At 41.0% G+C, this 21083-nt stretch overlaps 3 protein-coding genes and 3 non-coding genes across 6 annotated transcripts; 4 read left to right on the forward strand and 2 right to left on the reverse strand.

Annotated features, from left to right (window-relative positions):
• Positions 1-191: 191 nt before the first annotated feature.
• Positions 192-4416, reverse strand: cacul1 (CDK2 associated cullin domain 1). The gene is made up of 8 exons (XM_086258502.1): positions 3866-4416; positions 3590-3716; positions 3313-3415; positions 3136-3231; positions 2905-3007; positions 2667-2756; positions 2430-2568; positions 192-2349 (listed from the first exon to the last, which is right to left on the reverse strand). The coding sequence occupies exons 1-8, from the start codon at positions 4185-4187 to the stop codon at positions 2310-2312; spliced, it is 1020 nt and encodes a 339-aa protein (XP_086114628.1). The 5' UTR covers positions 4188-4416; the 3' UTR covers positions 192-2309.
• Positions 4417-4701: 285 nt separating this feature from the next.
• Positions 4702-12780, reverse strand: sirt1 (sirtuin 1). The gene is made up of 9 exons (XM_086258504.1): positions 12343-12780; positions 11792-11914; positions 11379-11614; positions 11124-11276; positions 8151-8298; positions 7977-8056; positions 7392-7575; positions 6745-7269; positions 4702-6534 (listed from the first exon to the last, which is right to left on the reverse strand). Exons 1-9 carry the CDS (start codon positions 12746-12748, stop codon positions 6242-6244), a joined length of 2148 nt encoding a protein of 715 aa, XP_086114630.1. The 5' UTR covers positions 12749-12780; the 3' UTR covers positions 4702-6241.
• A 59-nt stretch (positions 12781-12839) lies between these two features.
• dnajc12 (DnaJ (Hsp40) homolog, subfamily C, member 12) lies at positions 12840-17394 on the forward strand. The gene is made up of 5 exons (XM_086258505.1): positions 12840-13519; positions 14023-14101; positions 14369-14508; positions 14589-14733; positions 15640-17394. Exons 1-5 carry the CDS (start codon positions 13442-13444, stop codon positions 15720-15722), a joined length of 525 nt encoding a protein of 174 aa, XP_086114631.1. The 5' UTR covers positions 12840-13441; the 3' UTR covers positions 15723-17394.
• Positions 17395-17956: 562 nt separating this feature from the next.
• Positions 17957-18255, forward strand: LOC147315603 (signal recognition particle RNA). The gene has a single exon (XR_015124504.1).
• Positions 18256-19220: 965 nt separating this feature from the next.
• On the forward strand, positions 19221-19519 carry LOC147315604 (signal recognition particle RNA). The gene has a single exon (XR_015124505.1).
• Positions 19520-20484: 965 nt separating this feature from the next.
• Positions 20485-20783, forward strand: LOC147315605 (signal recognition particle RNA). Its single transcript, XR_015124506.1, has one exon.
• The last annotated feature ends 300 nt before the right edge of the window (positions 20784-21083 follow it).

Genomic DNA, 21083 nt, shown 5'->3' on the forward strand with positions numbered 1-21083 from the left:
TCCTGTGGTTCATCGCAGACCTCCGTACTGCAGAATTAGAAGCCCCTTGGCGAACCTTTCTCACTCACACAAACACACACTGACACACTCGTGTGAACCCTGCAGATGAGCAGATAAAAATCTATTTCCAAACAGAATTTGCATTAGATAAAGAAACGACAACAGTAAGCGTCTGTCATTAGTGTTACAAATACTAAGACTGAAGGATTTTATTGATTTTGAGATAAAAACAGATTGCTGAAACAGTATTTGAGCCATTCACAGTGGGTTTAAACATGAATTAATTTTGCATCATGTAAAATTAAAAGGTGAGACATGTAATCTAGTACAGCTAGTGTTCAGCATCCCTAATGATTTAGATTCCTCTTGACTTCATTAGCTGTATAACAACCCTGCTTGATGACAGGACCCAGTTGTAAAAGCTAGAATAATGAAATCATGTCCTGTGATTAGTTCATTTGAAGTAACGCGAGATAGAAACAAAAAGCAAGCCTGAGCATCTAATTACACTTAAAACAGTGTAGGAACTTGTATCAAACACATTTATTCGAGTGACTTGTTTAACAAAAAACGCACCTGTGACAAAAGCTAGTGTACACATACCGGTATGGAGAGGCAAAAACTATTTACAACATGAAGAGCATGTGCTCTGGCACAAAACCACATTTGCATATCATTTGCTTTGTTAAAGTGGACCCATTATCCTGTTCCAGTGGTGACTGCTCAAACTAAACATCATCAGAGTTTCAAATCATGAGTGCAGTGAACATACGGGTAACCACTGCGAGGCTGAGGTATCAAACTGCTTTAAACACTTAATTTGAGACAGATTTTTTTTCCCCCGGCTCTCTATGATGTCACTCTAAGCAGATATCCTTAATACGGTCATTCAGCTATGCAGGCCTGTGACTGAAGCCCCTCCTACTTGCTGTTCAAATCTTTTGTTCATGCGGCGGCAGCCAATCAAAAGAAAGCGAGCCCAAAAACAATACTGCTTCAGGCGGCACTGAGGCTCAGTATAAGATAAACAGGGATTCTTTTGGATGGGAAATCATGCAGAGCCACTCTGGTTGGGTCCAAGAATACAAACATGGAGGTGGCAATTTAGGGGGAAATTTAGGCAAGGTGAGGTTACATAAAATAAATAAAAATGTAAAAATAAAATAAAATCAGGAAATCCTCAAATGGTATTATGTGGTCCTTTTAACTGTATGGCACTCAGTGTTACTTCCTGTATACGGCAACCTCCTCCTCCTACGTGCAAGGCTTAAACAAACAAGTTGTCATTAAAGGCAGAATGACTTGAGGGTAAACCAGTGGGTGAACCAAAGCTTTAACTTATTAGTAAAGAATAAAATTAAATGGCTCAGTGACTCAGACAGCATACAACATTGAGAACATAAACTGGAACCCAACACATTGTGTTTAAAGAAAAAACAAAAGAACAGTTATCCTCTTTGGCAAAACTGGAAAATACAACCTGGCTTACCCAAACAGTAAAGGCAACAGCAATAACCCCTACATCTGGATGTAGCGTTTTCAGTGGGAGAAACATTTTCGTCAATCGGTGACTTCTTCAGTCTCAGCTGACCAACAACAACTGATCAAAAACCATGGTCTTTGGTTGGGGAAACCTGCACTCAGCTGAGACTGAAGAAGTCACTTGGGATAAGTGACGAAAAAATGTTTCTCCCACTGAAAACGCTACATCCAGATGAACAGAATCAACTTTTTGGGAATTACTTACCTGGATGACTGAGCATGATAAGACATTTTAAGCAACAGGAAGAAGAGAGTCATAGCTAAGCTGAGCGACCTAGCTCCCACTTCTTTCCACACTCATTTGTGTTGACTGTAGCCACTGAGATACACAATATGTGGGCGACACCAAGGGATTTATGATATTAACACACAAACAATATTATTAGCAGCAGCAATAGAGTCTTAATTAGCCCCGTATATCAAAGACAACACAAGACACTTCCATGTTAAAGGTTAGGAATGGATCGTCAGCTTCATCATGATATTCAGTCAGACGGACACCGTGAAGGCACTCTTCAGATGAGCGGAAGATGAAGAAATCAGAAGGAAAGCACCAAAATGGAAGTCTGTGAGCCACTTTTTCCTTTTTTTAAATCCTTCTGCTCAACAACCCATCATGCTGTCTTTGTTATTCACAGTGTTTCGTGACCTCGAGTTAAAAAGGGATGACGCACTGTTAGCGTTGTACCTAGTCCAGGGAGACAACTTGTGATAAAGACTTAAGAGGCACAGTATTAGTTCTGCAGCAAATCCAGTGACGCCGGCCATCACGAGTCCTCGCTGGCCCGTTTGCGAGACTGGTCACCTCTGGAAAACAAGCACAAGACCCAAGTTAAAGCAGATGTGACTCAGTCTTCATTTGATGCTAAAGACTCTGGAAAACTGACCGTGGGAATCCATTCATGGAGAGCTCCATCTGTAGTTTCTGGTCATGAGCAGCGTAGTCTTGCAGCAGAGACTCTACAGCAGGAGGGTTAATCTGGGGGATAAACCCGGAGAAGAGATCTGGGGCGAGCTGGGCCCACTCTGAGAGAGGAAACCAAAATCAAAAATTAATTAATTAATTTAAAAAAAAAATTCTGTGAATAAGAGGAGTGTGAGATAAATAATTTATCTAAAATCACCTGGTCGGAGGCTGTAGAGGCCCTTAACCACACTAGCCATTGTTGAGGGTTGCACTTCAAAGGGCATGGACCGAGCTTTAATGAGCAGAGCTGAAAAGAACGAGCACAATGGACAAGATGGTGTCAACTGACTTGACCAAAGGGAGGATTTTTATTTATTTAATTTCCCCTTTTTGTGACTTTGCATCACATCGTGATTAATCAGAGCAAAGCGCATGAGATGAAGCGGTACACTCACGCATCAGTGTGTTCACGTGTTTTTCTGCGACGTGATCAGCGAACAGCTTCATCAGATCCTCTCTGAGGTCTCGGTTCAGTTTGGACTCAATGTAGAACTTGTTCTGAAAAGAGAAGCGTGTGCAAACATAAATTTAAGTAACAAACTAACACAAAACTACACTTCCCTGCATGGGATTTGCCAAATATTTGATTAAAAAGGGGGGGAAAAAAGCTGATAAGTGGTACCTACCAAGTACATAAAGACGGGGACTATACACTGAAGAGAAGCTATATATTGTGTCAGTGCAATGTTGAAATTTTCAATGAAGTTCTCGAGTGGGCTAGCCTGCAAAACATTGCAAAAAGAGTTAGTTTTTTAGTTTCTGCATGTGCTGTACGATTACATCTTGCATTTGGGTTTGCTTACTTGTAGATGGGCAGAAACCTGCTGCAGGTGACCTGTTATTTTTGATGTCAGATCATTGTAGAGCAGCTCAGAGTGCTGCTGACAAACACACTTGTAGACATAACTAGGAAAACAAAAGACAGGCATTTGAGGTTATATTAAAATTCTCAGTTAATCACATGGTAATATATATATATGGCGCTTCTTATGGCAACAGAAATCATAATCTGAGGGGGGGGAGGGGGTGTCTAGTTCAGAGGGGTGTTTATTCAACATCCCTTTACTTGTGCTGTCTCACCTGTATATCTGTGCATAAGAAACCGAGATGTGGTCTGTGGGATTCTGAATCAGCAGACGGTCAACTGCCTTTTCCAGGTTTGGCCAGTGGTTTTTCCGGTAGTCCTCCACTGCCATTGCATTCAGAACTGTGTGAAGAGAGGGGAGCTGAATTAAGCCTTCATGTCAGACCGAACAGAAGCCAAAAGCATCACTCTCCACATACATTACTAACATAATCGGAGGCCGAGCTGCGTTGAGACCGTGAGCTCTCGGGCCCTGCTTCGAGTGAACTTACGGAACTTGGAAGTCGAGTCGAGGGCGAATTTTCCCTCGGAAGCAGCTCCCGGAGCGGTGCTGTCAGTCTCGCTGACTTCGCTGCTCTCGCTGCCTGTATCCGAGTCCATGAACTTTGACCCGCCGGTTGCACCGGACCACAGTTTCCCTTGTCGAGTACCCGCTTCTCCAACCGGCACCGTCGCACAGACGGGCTGCGGGACCGTCGATATCTCCGACAGCTGGCTGCTAAGATACGTGCGGACTTTATTACTGCCGCTCGCGCGGTAGTTGTGGTTATGGTCGTCTTTTACGTCCAAACTGTCATCTTCCATAGCCTCCATTTTCACTGGTCCGGTGAACCGAAGCACTGCGTCGCTAGATGAACATTTCAGACAACAATTAAAGATGAAGACAAAAACTGTCAGGCGTCTCCGGCGGAGTCCATCACCGTTTTCCTTTTAAGTTTTACGACACGCCGTATTACAGGGCAGCTGAAAGGATGTTGGGAAATGTAGTTCCGAGGTTTTAGGGCTATATAATGTTCCTTGGCTTTCTATACGTGAATTTGCGGCTAGCTAAACAATGTGATAAGCCGAGTGACAACTAAAATGCTTAATAAAACACATTTAAAACTAGGTACCATAATACGCATGCGCAGCCCCCGATGCGGTCCACCAAATTTGATGTTGAAATTGGACCCCACCGTCTCACCAAACTTCAAGAGCTCACGTGACTCAGGAACTAGCCGGATGAAACACTAGGTGGCGCTGTGTTAATGTCTGACGATACTGATATTGACACCAATCAGATGCGTTTGCAATAATAGAAATGAGAGGTCAGAAAATTTTTCTTTCCTATATTTTTTACTGAGAACTCCATGAGAAATAACAACTAGAATGATGTAAAAATGTTCCTTCTTAAAACGTAAACAAAACATTACCTTGTCAATGGCATGTGAATTATGTTGGTGTAGACATGTATCCAACACAGTGGCTCAATTATGTCTATATACCAACACTTTGCAGGCAGCAGACTCCTTAATGCTCAATGAAAAGTGACACAGGCAACAAAACCAGGTTTATAAGGAGGACAAAAAGTGCCATTTTCAATGTGAATATATTCCTAAGGCTTATTATTACAACTCAGTATACCTTTGTACAGATAAAAACCATCATCTACCCTTTGATGAGTATGTCTCACATCAGAGTATAAAAATAAGAGGCTTGACCATAAAAAGTAGCTGCCACATGTCAGAAGGAACACCTTGTCGATAGTTATATATTTTTTCCCAAATTTTAAATGACAGATTAAACATACAAAGCTTATGACAATGAAGGAGAGTGTTGATAAAGTGTTCTTTGGTCTAAAATTAAAGAGTACTGTCACTTTTCCACCAATGACCCTTATGAAAAGGCAGAACTGAACTTTCTATATTGCAGTTAGTGCGTTCAAGTAAACCATCAGAAGATTTATGTATGTGTCTGAAACTCATAGTACCCACCATTTATCAGCTGCTGGCTTACAAACTGATGTTTCTAATGGTAGCATGAACCAGCTCTAAAAAGTATTATTAGACCACAGGTGATGTCGTTGTATGGACCGAAAATAACATTTGGAACATTTGCCTGTAGTCACTGCAATGTAGAAATTAAAGCTTAATCTAAATTAAAGTAATAATTCAATTTCTGAAAATGTGAATGCAAAATCAGAAAAGAACATGGAAAGTAAACATAAGAAAAAAAAACCCCACAGTACTCTATTTAGTAAGTAGTATACAGTGTGTAGTTTCAGACACATGTGCATGTGACCAAACAGGGCAGAGAAAGAAAGAAGAGGGAAAAAAAACCTGCTGCATATTCACACAAAGTTGCCACACAACTTCAACTTTATGAAAAACGAGAGCAGGGTTTCCACCAGAATACTGACAGCCCAGAGGCCCGCTGAACACTAAACATGTTTGAATGTATTTACATTTACTTTCAATCTATGAAAGAGCAGCTACAGCTGTTCAGTTTGTTAGCCCAAAAATACACACACTCAGAAGAGTTATAACAGGGAATCCTGAAAGTAAAAAATGAACAGGTGAACTGTGATAAACTAATACTCTTTTTTTGATTTGTGTAGCTAACAGCCAAGACTTTTTCGTCTAATTTAATGCTCTTCCACTCATACAGCCTATTATTTACTACCTACTTATGGTTTGAAAAGCGAGAAAGACTGGATTATTTGCTACCAAACAGAATAAATCTCCTTTGACCACTGGGTCTAACAACATTTCTGGAGGAAACCCTGAATATTAAGGATGAAGAGTCAAAAATATATGAAACTTATATGTATATATTTATATATATCTATAAAAAGACAATTAGTGCTTTGTTGACTGGGTAATTTACATTTAAAGGTGTGTGGTACTCTCAGTCTTTTCAGAATTATTGTCTGTCTGCACACTTGACGTGGCCTCAGTGGCTACAGTGTGCTGTACTATGTCTTTGAGGCATGTTTCTCCATCCACTGCTGGTACTACGTCGGCATCCTCCGGCTCGCTGTCGTCTTCCTCCCCTTCAGCACAGCATTCAGAGTCCTCGCTGTCACTCCCGCAGGAGCTCGACGTCTCATCTTCAGAGTCAGAATAAACCTCTGCCCCGTGGAAGATATAGTGATTTGGTGGTTGAAACAGGTATTGGCCTGCTGTGGAAAACAAAAGAGGATCAGTGAGCTTTGCACACCTATCTGGGATCTGTTCATTGTTTATGACAGTTGTATGGAGGGAGAAAAAAAAACAAACTGCTGAGCAAAGGGACACACAACATGTCTTTGCACGATTTTGTCACACATCCAAAATCAATTTATTTGTTACATTAAAGCAGCTTTGCTTGTTTACCGTGGTCTAAATCTTACCCTCAAGGCGTTTGCTGATTGGAGTTCTGTTAACTCGACTCATCCAGCAACGTCTACGAAATTCAAGGTTGGAGGTTTGACTCTTTCGTTCGGGTGCCTCCTCTTTTGGCGCACCTTCTGCTGCTTTCTCTGGAGATTCAGTGCTCTCCGTTGGACACTGAGCATTTGGACAAGGCTCTAGAGGTGTAACATTATTATCAGCAGTCTCTGTGACATTCAGACTTTCTGTCTCCTCCGAAGGCATATTTACAGAGTCTGTAGTGTGCCGCTTCTGCTCCTCCTGAGTCGCATCACTCGAAGCAGACAAGGCCTCGCTTGGTGGCTGTTCTGGTAACCGAGGGGGTTTCTCTGTGATCTCAGTTAATCTTACAGTGTTGTAGCAGAGCTGCTCAAAGTCTCCACCCAATCGATGACAGAGCTCGTTGATAATGACGTCACAGTCCCCGAGTAGCTCCACGTCAAAGTTCAGATGAGGCAGCTGCTCCCGATTGATCAGGACCTGAGGCACTTCATGAGGAATGGAGTCTGGATAGAGAGGAAAAACAAATATTCGGTGTTTGAATGACATGCAAAGCATACAGAAACATATCGGTTAGTATGTTTAATGTTACAGACACTAAAAGTGAATCCGTTTCGATAAAACATACTTGGGATGAGGGCAACCGGTCGGACTTTAAGCGAAGAGCCAATGACAATCAAGAGATCCACCTCATCTTTATCCTGTTTCATGGCTCTGTGAAACATTTCTGGAAGGTTCTCTCCAAAGAAGACAATGTCTGGTTTCATGATTGCCAGAGGGATATCTGGACACCGTGGACAATGAGGGACAACCTGATGGATGAATTTAATGTATTATTTATTTACTACAGCGCCACTAAACACCATCCAAATTTTATGGGGTGGGCAATCACTCACAGCAATAACAAGGCAATCTTTCTGGAATATTTTAAACAGTCAGCTATGTTATGGGTTGTTTGGGAGGTAAAACTAAAAAGGGTATTATCAGCTTTTGATGTCCATGTAGTTTCCCTTGTTTACAAGTAATTACGTAGATATTTGAGACCCCTAACAGCAAATATATACAGATAAATCCTTATACTTATTAAAGAGGTTTTTCACACGATGTTTCTACATGCAATCTGTATCTGCATTATTGGCCTTGGTGATGGTGCAACATCCAACAGTGTCTGCAAAAAAGTGGTATCCTGGATTAGATTGCAGTGAACACATACCTGGTTAAAGATGTCTTCCCTTATAGCCTCACAGTCCACTTTGTGCTTACAGACGAGACAGGATGCAGTTGCAAATGACCCTAAAATATAATTGACATTGAATTACTGGGGAAGAACTATAAAAAAAACAAATAACGAAATAAGCAAGAGGGATCAATCACATGCACCACTCACCGTGACACTGGATAATCCGCTGAACCCCAGCCACTTGTTCCAGTGTATCAATGTTTTGCGTATAATTGCGCAGCAGCTTTCTTTGCTTATCTAGCATAGATATAAATCTATGACAGGGAGAAGGTTCAAACTGCCCAGGGTAGATCTCCTGTAATATAAAATTATGCATTCAGTACTTGTGAAGAAAATGCAAACATTGCTATAGTCATATGCCCCCACCATGGCTTTTCTGGACCATATTTAAACACTTAATAACTGTTTATATTTCATGCCTCATAGCATGGTTTGAATATATTTGATAATAATAAATCAGTGATCAATCTTTAAAACCTTTTTTTAAACCTTTTTCAGAGTGCAGTATTAACTGACTTAGAACACAATATATATACAAAATGCTTAATGCAAACTAGTCTGTGCATTCAAAGCAGTGCTAGGAAACCTGGCATGTGTGGGACTTCCACATCAGTTTCTCACACTCACTGAAATGGCAGCTCAGGTCCTTTTGTAATGTTATGACCCAACCCATCTTATGAGATCTGTTTTAATCTCTATTAGCAAATACATACAGTACTTTATTCGGAGTACTTAATTGCAATTTTATTCATGTAGCACATTTATTAATATGTAAACACAATGTGCTTAAGAGAGAAGATAAAAACATTAAATGCTGTGTAAGTTTACAAGACACACCCACACAGCTATTGAACTTTAAGCAATTTTTTCAACCAGGAAAAGTATTGCTGTGAGGCAACAGTGCTACCCACTGTACCACAATATACTACTGTAGATGGACCACCTTCCCACCCTATTACAGATATTGTGTCTATGATAAGGGACCCTCTGACTTCTGTATAGCCTCTGTTATTTTGTGGATCTTATTTGATCACTCCTGTGTTCTTTTACTATTTCACTGTTTGGAGAATTCCCCACGATCCTTTAAATTTCCCGTCCCTGCAGGGGCCTGATCAAATCTGGTGGGAACACAAACAGTTCTTGTGATAAAATTTTAAGTTACTTTAGGAAAATTAAACAATTTCAAGCTAAAAGACATACAGGGAGTGCAGAATTATTAGGCAAATGAGTATTTTGTCCACATCATCCTCTTCATGCATGTTGTCTTACTCCAAGCTGTATAGGCTCGAAAGCCTACTACCAATTAAGCATATTAGGTGATGTGCATCTCTGTAATGAGAAGGGGTGTGGTCTAATGACATCAACACCCTATATCAGGTGTGCATAATTATTAGGCAACGTCCTTTCCTTTGGCAAAATGGGTCAAAAGAAGGACTTGACAGGCTCAGAAAAGTAAAAAATAGTGAGATATCTTGCAGAGGGATGCAGCAGTCTCAAAATTGCAAAGCTTCTGAAGCGTGATCATCGAACAATCAAGCGTTTCATTCAAAATAGTCAACAGAGTCGCAAGAAGCGTGTGGAAAAACCAAGGCGCAAAATAACTGCCCATGAACTGAGAAAAGTCAAGCGTGCAGCTGCCAAGATGCCACTTGCCACCAGTTTGGCCATATTTCAGAGCTGCAACATCACTGGAGTGCCCAAAAGCACAAGGTGTGCAATACTCAGAGACATGGCCAAGGTAAGAAGGGCTGAAAGACGACCACCACTGAACAAGACACACAAGCTGAAACGTCAAGACTGGGCCAAGAAATATCTCAAGACTGGTTTTTCTAAGGTTTTATGGACTGATGAAATGAGAGTGAGTCTTGATGGGCCAGATGGATGGGCCCGTGGCTGGATTGGTAAAGGGCAGAGAGCTCCTCAGACGCCAGCAAGGTGGAGGTGGAGTACTGGTTTGGGCTGGTATCATCAAAGATGAGCTTGTGGGGCCTTTTCGGGTTGAGGATGGAGTCAAGCTCAACTCCCAGTCCTACTGCCAGTTTCTGGAAGACACCTTCAAGCAGTGGTACAGGAAGAAGTCTGCATCCTTCAAGAAAAACATGATTTTCATGCAGAACAATGCTCCATCACACGCGCCCAAGTACTCCACAGCGTGGCTGGCAAGAAAGGGTATAAAAGAAGAAAAACTAATGACATGGCCTCCTTGTTCACCTGATCTGAACCCCATTGAGAACCTGTGGTCCATCATCAAATGTGAGATTTACAAGGAGGGAAAACAGTACACCTCTCTGAACAGTGTCTGGGAGGCTGTGGTTGCTGCTGCACGCAATGTTGATGGTGAACAGATCAAAACACTGACAGAATCCATGGATGGCAGGCTTTTGAGTGTCCTTGCAAAGAAAGGTGGCTATATTGGTCGCTGATTTGTTTTTGTTTTGTTTTTGAATGTCAGAAATGTATATTTGTGAATGTGGAGATGTTATATTGGTTTCACTGGTGAAAATAATAAATTGAAATGGGTATATATTTGTTTTTTGTTAAATTGCCTAATAATTATGCACAGTAATAGTCACCTGCACACACAGATATCCCCCTAAAATAGCTAAAACTAAAAACAAACTAAAAAGTACTTCCAAAAACATTCAGCTTTGATATTAATGAGTTTTTTGGGTTCATTGAGAACATGGTTGTTGTTCAATAATAAAATTATTCCTCAAAAATACAACTTGCCTAAAAATTCTGCACTCCCTGTATATGGTTTTTTTTTTTCTTAACTGTTGCCAAATGTCAAAATGGGTCAAATTTAACTGAACATTATGTTATGTTTTAAGTTAACTTAAAAAACAGGTTCTGATTCTCCATTTAAAAGTTGGTGTAAACATGGGGGTGTGGGGCACCGTATTAAACAACATTACAAAATTTAACAGGAACTCATAAGCGGCTTACATTTAAGTAGTTTCCCTTTCAAAATGACCTTTTCACAGAATGAAAGTGCACAATCCACTAGTCATGTAGACCTTGCAATGGTCTACATGAAGAGATTTATGGTTTGGATTAAGATTAATAATTCTTTGTTAGAGAGCATTCAAATTGTTATTCTATTGTTCATGTAAAACCAACCTTAGCAAACTTAAAAAACGGTCTAGGGTCCCGTCTGAAGTACTCAATGTCAAACATAGCTTGAGGATCTGGAAGATCTGGAAAATCTACAGCAAGCCGTGCATAAATTCCATCTCTGGAGCGGAAGTCTGGTATTCCACATGAAACTGAAACCTACAACAAATAAAATAAAAATAATAAGGAAATGCAATGAACACTAGTACTGAAAATCGAATTTACACAGTAGAGCTACATGATAAAGTAAAAAATGCATACCCCAGCACCAGTCAGCACTAGTATCCTTTTACTTTCATGTAGTAGCCTGACTACATCTTCTAAGGTATTAATATCTTTCCGCTTCTTTCTTTTTGGAGGCTCTGAGATGTTGATGATGATCTGCCACAATGTCATGTCATCTAAATCTGGTGGGAGTACAGTCTCGGGCAGCAAATCCCTCAGGATGGCCCTTGGATCTGTCTCTCTAATGTGCTGCTGGATGAAACTGTAGGAACCTGCGAGCAAGAACATAACATCTCAGTATGGCTGGATTTCAAAAATTGTACACACATACTTGTACAATGCAAACAATTATTATGTGGTTTAAATATATACATACACACTAAATACATATTATAAGTGGCGTAATCTAAGATATTGTAGTTTATTAATGATCTGATTATCTTAGTTACCTATTTGCGGTTGAGGAGTCCAGTCGCTGGAGCTTGCATGTGAGGACCTGTCATCGTCTTCAGTGATGTGCTCCGGAGTGACAGCCAAACCGTTAGAGGGAAGATCATCGTGCCCAAGAAAATCTAAGTACAGACATGGAGAAAATTAACTAAATAAGACTAGATATAAGTCGTGACTCTCTTTAATAACTGCTACGACCCGTTACAAAAGTAAATCGGTGAACGCAGTCTCTCAAAGTCAACTTTCAACCGGCTAACAAACGCTAAGTTGCTCTCAAAGTTTTGCGTGGTTATGAAAAAGTTAAATGGACAAATTTGTGCTGGCAGGATCACTGATAGAGTTCTACTTCCGTTTAGCGAAATATAATTTAGTGGAAAAGTTCCCGTTTTCAGGAGTACACAGTTCTCGACACCCACACAGCATTACTGTATTTAACATTAGCAAAGTTAACTGTTTCACATGGAGCCAGTTAGCTCACCGGTTAAGTTGGCAAAGAGAATTTTTCTCACTGTAAGTCACTTAAATACTCAAAGTTTTTCTCTTTTTATACCTGGACTGTCCTCGGTTGCGCCAAAGACAGTGGTGTCGTCCAGTTTCCCAACTGGCTTGTGAGGGTCGGAGAGCAATACTTCCAGTCCATTGTTGTCTCCGCCTAGCGCTGCCGGGGCCTGTTCTACCGCCATCACCGGCTTAGCTTCCTTCTCCGCGGGCTGCGCACAATTCAACGCCGCCTCCCAGCTCTCAGTTGCCGCGGAGACGCACGAGAACTGGTCCGCTTCGACGGCTTTTAGTCCATAGTTAGTTCCTGGACTGATTTTCGAAATCTTAGCCGGAGGTTCCCCCGTATCGGAGGCGCCCGAAAGGGCCGTTTTGAGACTGTTCTCTCCGTCCGCCATCTTCAGCCCGCAGAGCCGCTGAGCAGGAGCCTTCCTCTCGGACAGCTGGCTCATTTGCATAGCACACGTGACTCGTTCTCCACCAGTAGTCACGAGCGAAACGCCCCCCTCTACGTCGCTGACATTATACCATAACAAATATTGTTGCCTTCAAGTGCTGTCGGATGATTTCTAATCATAGGTTAGCCCTCACGAATCTTTCAAGCCTTTCGGTGATGTGTTTCGCGTAAATATAAACGATTTTATATTGACGTGCAGCCGTTGAAAGCTTAATTAATGCCCCAGTTACAAATCTGTCATTTTCTTTTTTCGTTGCCACACAAGCCTTAAGTATGTGAAAGAAATTTAGTTTTACTACATAAAAATATAACATTTTTAATTTCCTAAAGCTACCATTGCCTTTGTTTCTTAGCCAGATGAATAAATGAATTTTCTAGTAAGCAGGACCATTATCAAGACCCTTGAATGCATCGTACGTCATACGGTAAAAAGGGGCAGCTGGGCTCTCCCAACAACTCAGGAGAGATCTCCCTTGACAATTTTAACAGTTTAATAATCCCTGAAATCTAACGCTAGCTGACAAAACCATACTAAGACGAACTTTGCTAACAGTTAGTAGTTAGCTAGTTGGTTATAGTAAGTGAGTGAGAGGAGGGACCCTTTGGCAACCCTTTAACTGATCAGCTGTGATCACGTTCAGCAGCATTTGTGGTCCGTTAAAAGAAGCCATACGTGCTTCTCCGACAGATTTTTATGGAGGCTGTTTTGAGCTGTAAACCTGAGGATTTGGAGGATTACTACGGGTTACTGGGATGTGATGAACTGTCATCGGTAAGTTCTCGTCAGTGGGTTTAAGGCTCAGACTATTTCCTGGGTTGCTGAACGGATATAGTCTCGATCTATAAGTCAGTAATTATTTGGGTCAATAGCCTATACGCTGCTGAGTCAAAAAATGTGAAAATAAAAATGTATGTGTGCCTCAGATTAGGCTGAACCAACAGAGACCTGTTGATGTGAAACTAGTCGTGCGTCATCCAGTGTCTGCCAGCCAGCATTTAAATTCATTTGTGTATAACTAGATTAGATATGCAATCAGTGTGATTTTTTAATGTATCTTACTAAAACAAATCTTTGATTATCAACATCAACACGCATATCCACCGTGGTCTTGTGATCGCCAATTTTCACTCAATATATTACTCAGCAATCAGCAACACTCATAGACTGGCAGAGCTGAGGGTCTCAAATAGTCAATAACACGGTCAAGATAACATAGATCTTATTGATTAGATCACATCAGACTATGAGGTTTGTTTTGTTTTGTTCTCTTGCAGACTGAACAGATTCTCAATGAATACAAGATTCGAGCCTTGGCATGTCATCCAGACAAACACCTCGACAGCCCAAGAGCAGGTAATGCACACACACCACTAATTGTGTGTGAGTCATATTTCATATAACCTTTTTTTCATAGCCCGAAGCAATAAAGTATTACAAAGTGTGCTATTACCCCTTCATTACCTCTTCATTCACACTTTTCTTACATAGTTAATGTCTGTTTCTGATGTCTTAACTTCAAAGCAAATAATGCTAATAGAGCGGATGCTTACAGCTGTATACAGTAAATTGCTTTATTAAATTCTAAATTTTATATTAAAACCGTTTTTTCTGTTGTGAAAGTGGCAGATTTCCAGAAGCTGCAGGAAGCCAAAGAGGTTTTATGCGATGAAACCAAAAGGAAAAACTATGATCTTTGGAAAAGAAGCGGAGTTACGATCCCATTCCATGACTGGCAGGCCTTGAACGACTCAGTGAAAACTGTACGTAATGTCCTCTCTTTAGATTCTTAAAAACACTGTGCAACCATTGACACTTAAAAAGCCTGCTAATTTGTTTACAGTCAATGCACTGGGCTGTGAGAAATAAGAAGGAACCAATGTTGGAGGGCTCCAAACCAGAAGACCCCATCACGTCACAAGCAGAGAGCTTTCACTGTGAGCAGCAGGAAACGGGGAAATCTTCGTGTGAAAGCACGGCATACTCGGGTAACTGAAATTTATTCCAATTCTTTAAAGCAAGATGTTGCTGGAGAGCAATACATAACAACACACAAAATACAAGTAAGGAAGTGGTCAGTGCCATAGGATCCTTATTTTTGAAAGTCAGACATGAGAAAAGTTTAATTGATACCAGTATGATAGACATGATTTGGTGTATTTTCAATCTAATTTCATTGCAGAGAGGCAATGGATATTCAGAACAGCTGCTCAAGAGCTTCTCTGCTCTTATATTAAGCTGATGGAATATAAAAGTAGGAGCTCTTTAGTGCTCATATTAAAGAGGGGCTGCACGCCCACCCAATGTTTTGTGAGGTTTTGCACTTTGCACTTCAAAGCTACCACTTTAAAGCACTGATTTCATTTTATTTTGGTTATAATTTCAGGTTCAGCAATTATTCACAACTTGGCTGTGAGACCATGTTAGTAGTTTCCTCTTAGCTAGTTTTTAGCTTCAGTGTTCAGGGCTGACACTTTCCTGTAGCCCTGAGGACTGATGCAGTTTTCCTGAGATTCTACAGAAGCTCGCTGTGGATTCCTTTTTCCTTTATAATACTGCCACAAAATGTTTCAAATATTTGCCGCTAAAGAGCACTGTAAGGACTTTGTTCTGAAACTAATTTTTAGAGTTAGAAGTCAGTCATAACCTCTGAGATAAACACTTGCAAGTCAGTATTACTATAGCTGAAACACAGCTATGATTATAGACTTTCCTCCACGAGCATCAGTACAGCTTACCGGATACTCAAGCTGAGTACACAACAGGCTTGAGTACTCAGTGAAGGATCTGAACTGTTCCTCATGTGAATTTCTTCTAGAGTAAACAGTAGCTGTTTAAAAAGTACTGAACTGCATAAAGGGAAGTGAAGTGACTTTTTCTTATCATTGCTGCAGGTGATTTCTGCCATCGACGCTTCCACTGGGCTGGTGACTCTCCATCTAATCTGCTGCGGAAATTCCGAAATTATGAAATCTGAATATATTAAAACTTTCATGTTGTCCAAGTGTTGCTAGACTTGGGACCATTTTATTGTAATGCCAGCTTTTATAGAGTATGTTTAGTTGTTGTGCAGCTGTGACATCAGTAACTGTCTCACTGTGTTTACTCTTGCCTAATAATTGGTGGGACTGTTGCAAAGCTAACTGTCAGGTGTATGTTACGTTTGGCTAAATTCTTTATTATTAATATTATTTTTCTTCCGTGGTGTGTACCTTCCCTACAGTTTGTTGTAGAGACACATATTCTGGCACCAAATTGCTTCCTCATTTTATTTCTGTCATGTTTGAATTATTTAATGTGTCCTCACTAATAGCTCCTCATTCAGGTGAATGGGAAAAGAGAGCCAGAAAAATGTTACTTCAGCCATCATTTTACCACTGAATCATATAAAAATTTGTCTTTTTTCTAACAATGTCTTCCTCAATGTCTACCAGATGTATACTTTTTGATCTGGCGGCATTTGAGTGAGACGAGTTCCATCTCACCGCCCAATAGACTTATATGAAGCCTACAGGCAGTCTATTGGGCAGTGAGATGGAATACATATATATGTATCTCTATCAGTAACATACAGTGGAGGCATGATTGTGCGTGATATTATTGTTTGCTGTAATGTATTGTGTTTGTATTAGTATTATTCTTTGACTTCTTCAGCTTTGTTTGAGGCCAAACTAATTCTTTGAATTGAAACCTTAAGTTTTCCACAATTGTGCTTTAGTACAGCATGTTCACCCTTTATCAGAAGGAAGTCACAACATGTGGTCTATAGCTAAATATAATATGTTATTTTGTAAAGATATGAAATCACTTATTGTTTAGTTTGTTTTAACTGCACGGTCAGAAGAAATATATTTTAAATGTTCAGTAGCAAAACATATGAAGTGAACAGAGGTTTCAAATCTTTAAAGTTAATATAGCTAATATAAATATAGTTAAATATCGCAAATAAAATAAACAATAATAACAAAAAATTAAGATTACCTATAAAAGTAGCTGTTAAAAATAGCAGGCTACAGAATTTTTTTGTTCCTATAATGAAAAACACAAAGGCTGAGTTTCTGTAACACAGATTTAGCTTTGAGCACAAACCTTTTAAGGGAACTTGCTGACACAGTCTCTTCCACAATCCGCCCATGCTTTCATGTTGTTTACACCAAGTTCTAACCCTACAATTCAAATGTCTTAGCAGAAATCGACTCATTAGACCAAGCAACATTTTTCCAAGCCCTTGTTGTCCAAATCTGGCAGATTTTGCAGTGTCTTAGTTTCTTGTTCTTGGCTGACAGGAGTGGGACCCGGTGTGGTCTTCTGCTGCTGTAGCCTATCTGGTTTAAGGTTTGACATAATGTGCATTCATGGATGTTCTTCTGCAAACCTTGGTTGTGATGAGTTATTATTTGAGTTAGTGTTGCTTTCCTATCAGATCCAGTATTTATATGCCTAAATACTCTGAGATTCTGCCATGTGATTAGGTGATGATATTTTCATTACTGAGTGACTGGTGAGTGTATTTATGAGACATTTCATCATAAATAAAATGATGGCATGACAACCCAATGCTTGTAATGCAAGTGACCTTCTTTTATTTGTATCACTGACTATTATTCATGTAGCGGACTGTAAGCAAAGAAGAGGAAATATATTAAAATCTAAACAATAAAAAAAAAAAGTTTCCGAATGCTGTCATATTTACTGGTGGTTATCTACTGGTGAGTTAATCCAAGTTATCAAGATGTGTTAAATAATCAGTCCAGTTTCCAGTTCATAGGCTAGGCTTGAGCTTATTTTACTTTATAAAGAAGGTTACATTATATGGAAAAAGTTATGTCAATACCAAGTAAATTACTATGATTTATTGGCCTATTACAGAGTATTGGCCTATTACAGAGTACATAGACATTTGCTCATGTACATAGATATGTGGAATAAACAATGGGGTTTTATTAGTGCTGGAAATTTAGAAAGAAAAAAGAAATAATATTTCCTGGAGTCTTTCACATTCAATGAATCCTTCTAATTGGCTATCCGGGGAACCTTTTGTTTTTTCAGGGAACGACTTACTAACGTTCCTAAAGAGGAATTAAAAGAACCAAAGGAAACGGTGTGCAGACCTTTTATAACAGTACCCGGTTTTCACCGCTTGATAGCGCTGTGTTATTCGTGACGTCACTTTTGTGAAAGATAAAAGCCCGAGGAGCACTTCTGTTTTTCGCCGGGTGCGGTGGCGCGCGCCTGTAATCCAAGCTACCGGGAGGCTGAGGCTGGCGGATCGTTTGAGCTCAGGAGCTCTGAGCTGCAGCGGACTATGCCGATCGGGTGTCCGCACTAAGTTCGGTATCGATATGGTGCTCCTGGGGGAGCTCGGGACCACCAGGTCGCCTAAGGAGGGGTGCACCGGCCCAGGTCGGAAACGGAGCAGGTCAAAGCCCCCGTGCCGCTCAGTAGTGGGATCGCGCCTGTGAATAGACGCTGTAGTGCAGCCTGAGTAATACAGCGGGACCCAGTCTTTTTATACTCTTTCTCCTCTCCACAGAAATATACACACAGCACACACACTCACACATCACGTTTTTACAGCTTATAAAAGCGTCAAACACGGTCTCTCTGTCCTCTCGTTCCATTGAAAACCACCGCTGTTTGTTGGTCCAACAGCGCCTCCAACTGGAGGGGAGTAGCAATGACCATCACTGCAAATTCAAAGAGACGGTGAACTTTTTTTTTCTTTCAGTGATTGACTTTGATGAACACGCAGGACTGGACTGGGACAAAAAAAATCAGCCCGGGCATTTTGACTAGAGAACAGCCCACCAGGAATTACAGGAAAAGCCATAAAGCCTCTGAATGAAAACAAATGCTGTTGTGACAGTGATGTACGCTGTCCTGTTGGTATATATGTATCAATCTAATAAACTTAAACCTACACCATCCTCCCTATTCTGGTATTTTAAACAGTACTTACCGGAAATATCAAACAACCTAATCAATAATTACATATACCTAACTAGCAGAGTTGCCAACTCCCAGCAAAAATAGGGAACCGCCCCCCACCCTCCGCCTAATGATGCTTAATCAACGTAATCGACTTTAATTTATTGCCAGGGTAAAACAAATGCACAGAAACCAATTATTTTTCTACAGTAAATAAATAGATTCAACATCTTTCCGCAACAGAATTGCAGACTGCACACATGGTACCTTCCCAAAGGAAAAAGTACTATAGCTTATTAGGGCATATATTAGACTTAATATTTACTATATACAATAATGAATTTTTATATATTTTTACATGAGATGACCACTTTGGTTGTAAGATTCGGTTGTATTTATTAAAACCTAGACATTTTAAATGAGTAACTGTGTGTTGACTGTGTGTTGAGCAGCACCTTTACGGCTGCTGTTGGCTGCTATCTGCAGCAGTTTCCTGATGACGTCAGGTGTGTAAACCTTAAAGTCTGCTTAAACGAGGGCGCCTCTTGCCGGGTGCGGTGGCGCGCGCCTGTAATCCAAGCTACCGGGAGGCTGAGGCTGGCGGATCGTTTGAGCTCAGGAGCTCTGAGCTGCAGCGGACTATGCCGATCGGGTGTCCGCACTAAGTTCGGTATCGATATGGTGCTCCTGGGGGAGCTCGGGACCACCAGGTCGCCTAAGGAGGGGTGCACCGGCCCAGGTCGGAAACGGAGCAGGTCAAAGCCCCCGTGCCGCTCAGTAGTGGGATCGCGCCTGTGAATAGACGCTGTAGTGCAGCCTGAGTAATACAGCGGGACCCAGTCTTTTTATACTCTTTCTCCTCTCCACAGAAATATACACACAGCACACACACTCACACATCACGTTTTTACAGCTTATAAAAGCGTCAAACACGGTCTCTCTGTCCTCTCGTTCCATTGAAAACCACCGCTGTTTGTTGGTCCAACAGCGCCTCCAACTGGAGGGGAGTAGCAATGACCATCACTGCAAATTCAAAGAGACGGTGAACTTTTTTTTTCTTTCAGTGATTGACTTTGATGAACACGCAGGACTGGACTGGGACAAAAAAAATCAGCCCGGGCATTTTGACTAGAGAACAGCCCACCAGGAATTACAGGAAAAGCCATAAAGCCTCTGAATGAAAACAAATGCTGTTGTGACAGTGATGTACGCTGTCCTGTTGGTATATATGTATCAATCTAATAAACTTAAACCTACACCATCCTCCCTATTCTGGTATTTTAAACAGTACTTACCGGAAATATCAAACAACCTAATCAATAATTACATATACCTAACTAGCAGAGTTGCCAACTCCCAGCAAAAATAGGGAACCGCCCCCCACCCTCCGCCTAATGATGCTTAATCAACGTAATCGACTTTAATTTATTGCCAGGGTAAAACAAATGCACAGAAACCAATTATTTTTCTACAGTAAATAAATAGATTCAACATCTTTCCGCAACAGAATTGCAGACTGCACACATGGTACCTTCCCAAAGGAAAAAGTACTATAGCTTATTAGGGCATATATTAGACTTAATATTTACTATATACAATAATGAATTTTTATATATTTTTACATGAGATGACCACTTTGGTTGTAAGATTCGGTTGTATTTATTAAAACCTAGACATTTTAAATGAGTAACTGTGTGTTGACTGTGTGTTGAGCAGCACCTTTACGGCTGCTGTTGGCTGCTATCTGCAGCAGTTTCCTGATGACGTCAGGTGTGTAAACCTTAAAGTCTGCTTAAACGAGGGCGCCTCTTGCCGGGTGCGGTGGCGCGCGCCTGTAATCCAAGCTACCGGGAGGCTGAGGCTGGCGGATCGTTTGAGCTCAGGAGCTCTGAGCTGCAGCGGACTATGCCGATCGGGTGTCCGCACTAAGTTCGGTATCGATATGGTGCTCCTGGGGGAGCTCGGGACCACCAGGTCGCCTAAGGAGGGGTGCACCGGCCCAGGTCGGAAACGGAGCAGGTCAAAGCCCCCGTGCCGCTCAGTAGTGGGATCGCGCCTGTGAATAGACGCTGTAGTGCAGCCTGAGTAATACAGCGGGACCCAGTCTTTTTACGCTCTTTCTCCTCATATATACTCACACATCACGTTTTTACAGCTTGTAACACCTTCTTTTTCTTGTCATCACCATGTGAGCCAGCATGTGAGTATTGATGTTTGTTGGTCCATCACCGCCTCCATCTGGATCACAGGAGAAAAATAAAAGAAACAACGTTTCAACAAGTTTCTTCTTTCTCCACTGCAGAGTACCTCTGTCAGCATTTTTCTCTTTCTTTCTGCTGGTCTATATTTATTCGAGCACAGTGGTAAAAGGATTTAAAATACCACACCTCATAGGGAAATATAGCACATT

This window comes from Aulonocara sp. 'chitande type north' Nkhata Bay, linkage group LG13 (assembly GCF_057382095.1).
Source record: "Aulonocara sp. 'chitande type north' Nkhata Bay isolate Kocher_YH1m ecotype deep benthic linkage group LG13, A_spYH_male_GT1.1, whole genome shotgun sequence".
Lineage (NCBI taxonomy): Eukaryota > Metazoa > Chordata > Actinopteri > Cichliformes > Cichlidae > Aulonocara > Aulonocara sp. 'chitande type north' Nkhata Bay.